General features: G+C 44.2%; 1 protein-coding gene across 1 annotated transcript in view; it reads left to right on the forward strand.

Moving 5' to 3' along the window:
* Positions 1 to 4: 4 nt before the first annotated feature.
* Positions 5 to 9,074, forward strand: part of LOC104133886 (phospholipid-transporting ATPase ID) — a gene marked incomplete at its 5' end in the record, with an annotated part of 50,890 nt that continues 41,820 nt past the window's right edge. The window contains 6 exons of the mRNA XM_035902735.1: positions 5 to 106; positions 2,360 to 2,458; positions 3,433 to 3,494; positions 5,017 to 5,089; positions 5,281 to 5,351; positions 6,519 to 6,601. Coding sequence (XP_035758628.1) covers positions 5 to 106; positions 2,360 to 2,458; positions 3,433 to 3,494; positions 5,017 to 5,089; positions 5,281 to 5,351; positions 6,519 to 6,601 — 490 coding nt within the window. The remainder of the gene's footprint in view (positions 107 to 2,359; positions 2,459 to 3,432; positions 3,495 to 5,016; positions 5,090 to 5,280; positions 5,352 to 6,518; positions 6,602 to 9,074) is intronic.

Genomic DNA, 9,074 nt, shown 5'->3' on the forward strand with positions numbered 1-9,074 from the left:
AATTAAAACATCGAAATACAACTTCTTCACTTTCCTGCCTCTCAACCTGTTTGAACAGTTTCAGCGAATAGCCAATGCTTACTTTCTTTTCTTGCTGATTTTGCAGGTATGAATTCACTGTGCTCTGTCTAGCAGATTGCATTGTCTTATCAAAGCCGTTCTTGATAGCTGTAATAAAGGGCAAGCTATATCCCTGTTATGAATTAGCGTCTTAGTAAAACATTAAAGTAGATTAAAGTAGGGCAGAAAAAAAGCAATTTCCTCCCTTACCGTTGGATATGAGGGTTTGAAGAAAAAAATCTAATTAAAGTTCTCAACAAATTGTGTACCTTTTTCATGCCTTGTCCCCTTGTGTCTACATCTAAGTGCCCCTGGCTGTCCTCGGATTTGCATTACTCATTCCTCCTGTAGCACAAAAGGAAGTTGTCTCTTATCCATAGATTTAAAGGCAAATTCCATTGGCAGTCTCAAAGGAAACTGCAAGAAGAAGAGCAAATTTGTAGCCCGTACTGCTTCCCTGGGAAGGAGGGAGTTAACATCAGGAAGGCTCAAGGTTGGAGCTAGTTTGCATAAAGCTGAATATTGCTGCTCCCTGCTCAGCAGGGTGAGGAAGGTGCCTGATATGGAGCCTGTCAGACACCGGCAACACTATTGAACCCCATGGCTCATAATGGCACTTTGAGTTGCACTTTGCCCATTGCCGTTGGTAATAATAATCTGTCTGAAAGCTGAACGCACCAGAGAAATTGATATCAGGATTTCTGCACTTTGCTAGAATACGGATAAATGCAGTGTACTCTGTTGTTGCTGAGTCATACTGGAATACACATTATCAAAAAAGGGTATAATTTTTATTATGTTTCAAGTATGATATTTTGAATTTGACTATTTCAGCGCACACAAGTTTGCAAAGTTACTTTTTTCAAAAGCTCTTTTTCAATTTCAGCTCAAAAAGAAAAAAAAAAAAAGAAACATCGGCAAAGTTTTGTTAAACCTGTAGCAAACTGCATACCATCTTCTTTGCTTATTTACAGAGAATGAATTTGGGAAATTTCAGCCCACGTATATTTTTCATGAAACTACTGAAAGTGCTTTTTCAGCTAAGCTGACAGCACTGTTCCTGTGTTGTTGTACTGCACTCTAGCTGCTTGTCTATCAAATCCATAGTATTTCAAATTATTTGCCTTAAATTATTCCACTGTGTCTTTTGCTGAACCATCTAGGAGGGACTGTATATAAAAGCATACAGCTTTTTCTGCTATGTACAGCATCAAGATAGGCTAAGGAGGGCAGCACTTTACATGTACGTATTCCTCCACTTAGTTTTTGCCCTCTTCTGCCCTCTCATTCCATCCCTGTAGCACTGGGAGCAGGAGGGGATGCGATGGGTAGATTGTGGGGACTCTGCCTCCCCACTCCTTCGGCACAGTCCGGTGGGACATGCATATTCCCAGTTAGGTGAGAAGGCAGCAGTTGCGTGTCTCTGCAGCCTCCACAGCTGAGCAGGGCTGTGCTTGCCTCTAAACACCATTCCTCCGGGCTTGATTCGGTGGTGCCAGTAGGATCTGGGTTGTGACAGTGCAATCCCAAAGAGCAGCTGTCCACTCTTAAGCAGCTGCTCTATGCTGCATAAATGTCAACTTCACAAGGCACATGGGGTTGACGTTGCCCAAATCCAATCTGATGGACACAGTGGTGCTGGTATCACATTGCTTCCATCATTAATGCTCTTCTTCTAGAGGAAGGGGAGAACTATGCTGGGGTAAGATATCCATCTCTGCATCAGTGAAGGCATGACAGGGTCACCTTCAACTCTTGGGTCCTCTCACTGTTAAAGATGCGGGAAGCCAAAATGCCTCTGTTGATCTTGGAAGAGCAAGGTCAGCCCTGGCAACATCTGTGTGCTGTTTATTGATATGAAGTTTACTTCAGCAAAATGTGAAGAGTTACTGACACAAAAAATAGAAGTGTTTGAAGACTCTGCACAGCAGGCCTTGCTCACATAGCTTTGGGTCCCCCACAGCAGGCTTGCCCATGTCAGTGCCTCCAGAGAAAGCCACTGGGGACTTTGCAATCCTAATGTTACAAACAACAAGAAAGAGCAAACCACTGCACTTCCTGACAGCTCCATGTTTATATCCTAAATTACAGCTTGGTTTGTAAGCAAAGCGTGGGTTCCCTAGCTGTTCCACCTTTGTGGGGTCACATGCAAGTGACAGAGCTGCATTTTTGTCTTTATTCTGTATTCAGATATCACAGAAAAATGTTATCCGCAGCTTCCACAGAAAACAGCGTTTTGCTTCCATCTGTTTGTTGAACTGGCTGGAAATTTCTCAACTCTGATCTTTTCTTCCTACAGTTGATTCCTCAGATTTCCTCGCTGGCCTGGTTTACAACGGTGGTGCCCCTAGTGCTGGTGCTGGCTGTATCAGGAGTCAAGGATGCCATCGATGATTTTGTAAGATCTGTATTGCTGACCTGTACTTTGGAGTTTGCCTGTGAATCTTGCAGCGCAATGACTAAAGCAAACCCCTTAAAATAAACACAGTCAGTGGCAGGCAGATGGAGAACTGGTCTGTGGCCAAGGTGGGATCTGAGATTAGTTCCCCAAATTTATGGTTCATTACCGAAAAAGGAGCTAGAATTTCCAAATTGCTGAGCAGCCAGCAGCTTCACTGACTTTCTCTGAAACTGCTTGGCATGTCTGAAAATGTGGCCACCAGTAGATATGTCTGGATACATGCACAGAAGTCTGTTCTTAGGCTTCCACTTTGGAGAACTCGTCCTCTGCCATCTAGATGTAATATAGGCAGAAAAAACATTTGGTAGGAAGTAAGCATACAATCTGCGTGAGATTTTTGAAACTTGCACAGTTTTGGCCAAAGTCTGCTCCCATCACAGCTAAGCGGTCAAAGTTCCATTGACTTCACAGGGTGATGTCAGAGTGGAGCTTAGCATCTGATTTTTTTCTTGTTACTAAATAATTTTGATGCTCTACAGAGACTCAGTGCAACTTTCCAAGTAGGCAAGTGAGAAGTGGCGGGGTGCTTTCCCAGGGAGCAATGCCAGAACTTTTTGATATGGCCACTTTCCATATCAGAGCAGAGGAATGGGTTTCTCTGGGTGCTTAGCTTACAAAACTGTGACAGGCAGGACCAACACCAGTTGAGTCAGGACTGTGCTAAGTGACATGTAAGGCTCTGCCCTCCTCCTACCCTCCAAGAGCAAGCCCCATGTTGCCCGTTGCTCTTTGCAGTCCAGTTATGCCCTATGTTACTGGTGTACACACAGGCTCAACTGTGACTCAGTGACTCCGTCGTGACTCTAATCTGCCTGACCCATTCTGCCAGCTGGGTGAAAACCTAAAATGTTACCGAACTGCTTACAGCTCCTGTGTGCTTGATTTCCTGGAAATGCCTTTTTTCTTTTCAGAATCGACACAAAAGTGACAAGCACGTCAACAACCGCCCGGTCCAGGTCCTGATCAATGGCATGTAAGTCCTTTTTCTTTTGCTGTAATTTTGGCTGGGAAGAACATTTTGTTAATGACATTTTTTTTTTCTGTGTGAATCCCAGGGATCGCTAAACGATTTAAAATCGAGCTGTCTTTTGCACCACTAGTTCACCATGCAGTTCTGGACTACGTGTCTGATTAATGAACACAAGACATGGTACCGCAATCTGTGCAGACATTATGGCTGTGACTTTGCACTGGCAAAAAGTAAACTCTTCCTGCTCCTGGATATATGTATGTTTAAAGAAGTGATACTTTGAGAGTATTGTATTACCTGACTCCTTACCCTAGAAGTGACAAGCGAGGCTATCTTCCCATGTCCATTTATGTTCAGAGGATTTACTTCTGCATTAAGCAAAACTAGGCATTATCAGCTGAGTGTGTGTGGAGCACTTCTGACTTAGATGTACTGAAAACATTTCAGCTGTGTGCTTTGGACATTGTACTGCTAGCACCCTTCTTCCCTGCAGAAAAAATAGCAGAAAAAATTGGCTTTTGCGGCAGACAGATGTGCTGTTTACTTGTGGCTCCATGGCGTCCAACTGTGCGTAGGACACAGCTGTAGACAGCTGTGCAGTCTCCGGTGCCTTTTTTTTCCATACTATAGATAGCCGTATGTTGTGTCAACTCCAGCAGATGATCAAACAGTTAAAAATATAACTGGAAACTGAAGAATAGGAACGTACTTTTTGTGCTTTCTGCTAAGTAAACCAGTTTCTTAGTTTACTGTGTATTAGTTACTGTGTCTAGGAAACATGCATTGAAATAGAAATTTTCTAATATTTTGCCTTTGTTCAAAAACTGGAAAGAAAAACAGTCCTGCCCAACTCTGACCAACATTGAAAAAGCAAGGCTGAGCTGAACCCAAGCTTGTCCTGTTTTGATATGGCTCTTGATATTTCTCACCTCTAGATTTTGCACTTACAGCGTTCGTGACTGCGTTGCATTGATGCCTGCTGTCTGTCTGTCTGCGTGCACATCTCGCTGAGCGCTGTGGAGGCCACTGCAGACATGGGCTTAGCGAGGCACAGGCACAGCCAAAGCGCCTGCACTCACCTTCCTGACAGCCAGGCCCACACAGAACCATATCTGTTGCTCTGGCCCTTAATACCACTTAGAAAAATTAACACAACTGGCAATTTTCCCAGGTGTTTGGGAAGTCTGTTATGCAAAGTAGAATTTTTTTTCCAAGACAATGTGGCCCTTTAGGAGAAGAAAGGGAGTAGTCAGTCCAGATGGAAGGACAGTGCACATGGACTGTGCTGCTGTTGTGGGGCTTGGTCTCAACCCTGCATGGGTCACCCCAACCACTGCTTTTTTGTACTGTGGTGGTCCCTTAGCTTAGTACGCATCTGATCACATCATGGCAGGCCCTGCTCCATCTCGTCAGCAGCCCAAGTCCTAATGGCACCTACAGCTTGGCTGCAGGACCAGAGCCGAGTATCCTACTTTCCCAAGTGGTGTTTGCTTTATGTGCCTACTTACTAGGAGTTTTCTTGCAGGTTAAAGGATGAAAAATGGATGAATATCCAAGTGGGGGATATTATAAAACTAGAAAACAACAACTTTGTGACGGTGAGTACAGTTTCTCTCCATCTTGCTCACAGTTGGTCTCTGTAATTACCCTCATCACTCACAAGTAAATGAGTCAGTAGTGATGATAACTGCCCCAGAGACCTGCAGCGTGCAGAAACCACAAACAGCATTGCAGTGCCACTGCCCTCTGACCGTGTGAACTCACGCCAAGTCTGTCTGTCCGTGTTCAGGCTGATCTACTGTTACTGTCGAGCAGCGAGCCGCACAGCCTGACATATATTGAGACAGCCGAACTGGATGGGTAAGTGACCCTGGCCCTTGGGTACAACCACTGCTGCCAGTGCAAGGCCAAGTCTGTGCAAGGCTGTGTAGCAAGAGTTTCCTAATACCTAGAGTAAACTTTGGGTAGGTGTCTTGAAAAGAATATCTTCTGGTGGATGCTTTTGCCTCTTCCAGTGCAAATGTCATGTGAGGAGGGGACTCTTCCTTATTTTTGGCATCAGTTCTTCCAGCACAGAGAGTTAGTTTGAAATGTATTCTTCCAATATCCCAGGTCACTGGCAGAAGCTTTCTGTTTCTTGTGTCTCCCTTAGTCTTTTCTCTTAGCCAGATTATCTGGGTGAGATAATCACAATGAATAACTCCAGTAATCTTCTTTGGACTGCTATACCGTAATATTAATGTATTCATACTGCAAAGGCTTCCAAACGTTGCTCACTCCAGGGCACAACTGACCACAAGTCAGAGGGCTGCAACTAATTTGTATTAAGTGGAATAAACTGGATCTGACCTCATCTTTATGACCCAATTAGCATTACCTTTTCTGCATTGCCTGGAGCTAGCATCAGCTTGGAGGCCTAAGCAAGACCAGAGAGATCAAGAAATCGTATCTCTCCCAGTACCCTACAGACAGCCCTGTGGACTTTCCCTGACTGATTTCTGCTGAAAATGAGCTTGTAGTTCCTGTACGTGCAAGCACCCAGAGGCCCTGAACAAATGCAGTGTTTCTTTGACATTGCATTTCAAACTCCCCAGCTAGGTAGTCCCAGGACTTGAGTAATCCTCAGGACCAGAATACCATGGGAGAAGATCCAGGGCTCTCCTGTGTGCTCAGATGCCTCAGGGTTGTGTGGTATGAGTGGCAGGATAGACAGCGAGCTGCTCAGGGAGCTGAGATGCCTGGTCTTGCACTTTGTAGTGAAAATGAGAAGACAAGAGCCACCTCACTCTTTTTGGTACCATGGTACCACGTCCAGAATTCCTCTGGCTTGCCTGTCTTTGCAACTGATAGAGACAACTACACCCAAGTAAACTACAACTACAGCCAAGTAAAAAAGGCCGATGATGGCATGTCCCACAGATGTCTGAGGCAGAAGACTGTCCTCAAGAACAGAAATGACTTTCAAGGGAGAGCTTTCAGTTCGCATAGGACTTTCAGTTCATGTTTTTGTCTCATGCTTCCTTACAGTGAAACCAACCTAAAGGTGAAGCAGGCACTGACAGTCACTGCAGAACTTGGAGAAGATCTTCAGAAACTGACAGAGTTCAATGGTGAGTCTACATGGAAAATTCACTTCCCAGAGAATTTGCCCAAACACCAGTGTCCAGAGAATGCCTGGGAGTCCCTGCTCCTTGCTAGGAGACCCCTGGATGTGGTGGCAGGAAAACAGAATGGGCACATTGCAGTCTGTACAACAGATATCAACAGCACATGTAGAGAAAGAGATCCCCCCTCACTTGCAGGTCTTGGTGCCATGCATGGCTATAATCTGAAAATGCATTGGTGGGAGCTCTTCTTCTGCTCCATGCTTTTGTTTAACATCTGTCCGTTCATGTTGAGACTACCCACTTCAAACTTCACTAAAAGAGTTCGTGTAATTGCACGGTGCAAACTGTTTTCCCAAAACTGCATGCTCAGTTTTGATCTCAAAATATTTTCACGCTGCAGTCTAACATTGGTGCAGCAGTGCTGATGCATTGATTACATTTAGCTTCTGAGCAGCGACACTTTCCAAACACCGTTCAGACCTGAGGACTAGCTGTGCACACAGGACGGGGGACTACTTCCCAGGCTGAAGCATTGCCCTGCCAGCATTTGTCTCTCAATGCCTCAATAAAAACATCATTTTAAGATATTCAAAGACAAACATGGTTAACAGGCAACATGTACTTTCTTAGCACTCTTGTATATCAAATATGGGATAGGATGGGATGGGATGGGATGGGATGGGATAGAATAGAATAGAATAGAATAGAATAGAACAGAACAGAACAGAACAGAATGAATATTTCAGTTGGAAGGGACCTACAGCGATCATCTAGTCCAACTGCCTGACCACTCCAGGGCTCACCAAAAGCTAAAGCAGGTTGTTAAGGGCGATGTCCAAGTGCCCCTTAAACACTGACAGGCTTGGGGCATCGACCACCTCTCCAGGAAGCCTGTTGCAGGGTTTGGCCACCCTCTCGGTAAAGAAATGCTTCCTCGTATCCATTCCAAACCTTCCCTGGCGCAGATTTGAACCATTCCCACGCGCCCTATCACTGGATACCAAGGAATATATAGCAGCACATACACAGAAAGGAGCCAGACCTGTCAAAACCAGAGTGCTCCATGCTCACACATCATCAGCCTGCAGAGAGGATGGGGGAACAGACCCAGTGGTCTTAATCACTTAGTGGTGTTAGTCACGCTCCGCAGTGCCCTGCTGGCTTAGGTACAAGGGCAGGATTAAAGGAAGAGTTGGCATGGAAAGGGGTGGAGTGAGTGCTGCTGTCCTTGGAGCATCTCAAGGACTGCAGGCTCTGAGGAAATATTTTTAGATAAAGAGGAAAATTAATTTTTAAAAAATTCTCTTTGAAATAACCAGATGACTCCAGGACAAATGGTGGGGATATGGCAGAGTTAGCATAGCTGGGATAGTCTCTGGTAGAGTCATCGAAAGGCGTGGGCTTTTCTTTTGCTTTCTGCATTTAGGTTTTACGAAATTATAATGTGTGTGGTCTCAGCTCCGTACACCAGGATTTCTCCAAAGTGATGGCTGGGGTTCTGAGTGTTTTGGGTCTTGAGAAGTACGTTTCTACAGGTGCAGTTAAATGCTTTATGTTCATAGTCAGAGTGCCATGCCTTAATTATTCTCCTGAAGACACTGCAGTGTGTATCACTTTGTAAGCAAAAGCTTAATCTTAAATAATTTTCAGGCATTTCCTGTGTAATGCTTATCTAAGGGTACCGCATTCTTGAAACTGCATAATTTAAAAAAATGTTTCAAAATATTTTGGAAAATTAAAACTTTTTAAATCAAATATTTATTTGCCCTTTAAATCTCTATTTTAGCTATATTGTAAATAAAAGTGGCCTCTTTGCAATACTTAAAATGAATAAAATGTTTCCCGGGGTGATTTATATTTGGCAGAGTACTGGGAAGAGTGCCTGGAATCAGACCCAACCTTGCATTTCCCCAGCAAACCTCTGTAGAAGTATTTAAATATTTACCTAACTCTTTATCTAATTACTTGTTAAGACAGGAAGAGAGGAAAGGGTCGAGCAGCTAATACAGGCACTCGGTGGAATGCTTAATGTGAGTTATGATGTTTGTTGACATCGTGATGGTTCAGATAAGGAAGATGCTTGCAAAACGCTGAACTTCTTTATTTGATTTGGGGAACTGGGAGATGAGAAAGGCAACAACTCTTTTCAGTTGTATTGGGTGTATCTCTACAAGCTTCTCACTTCTTCTTTTCAGTTACCTACTACTTATCACATGTAGACTTGGCAGTATTTAACTCTTTCAGGTGAAATGCATTCAGGTATTGTCTGGCCATTAAGGGGAGGAGGAGGCAGGAGGCCCAGTGCCTTGCTGAGGTATCTTCAGCTGCAGAGTTACTGGGGTCAGCGCAGGTGTATTGGGTGTATCTCTACAAGCTTCTCACTTCTTTGTGATCGGTCTAATTGGGATGAATCTCTTCTGATCTCAAAATCAGCATAACAGTAACCCAGATCAACTCCCTTACTGGAAAGCAGATG

This window comes from Egretta garzetta, unplaced genomic scaffold (assembly GCF_000687185.1).
Source record: "Egretta garzetta isolate BGI_Z169 unplaced genomic scaffold, ASM68718v1 scaffold59, whole genome shotgun sequence".
In the NCBI taxonomy this organism is placed as follows: Eukaryota; Metazoa; Chordata; class Aves; order Pelecaniformes; family Ardeidae; genus Egretta; species Egretta garzetta.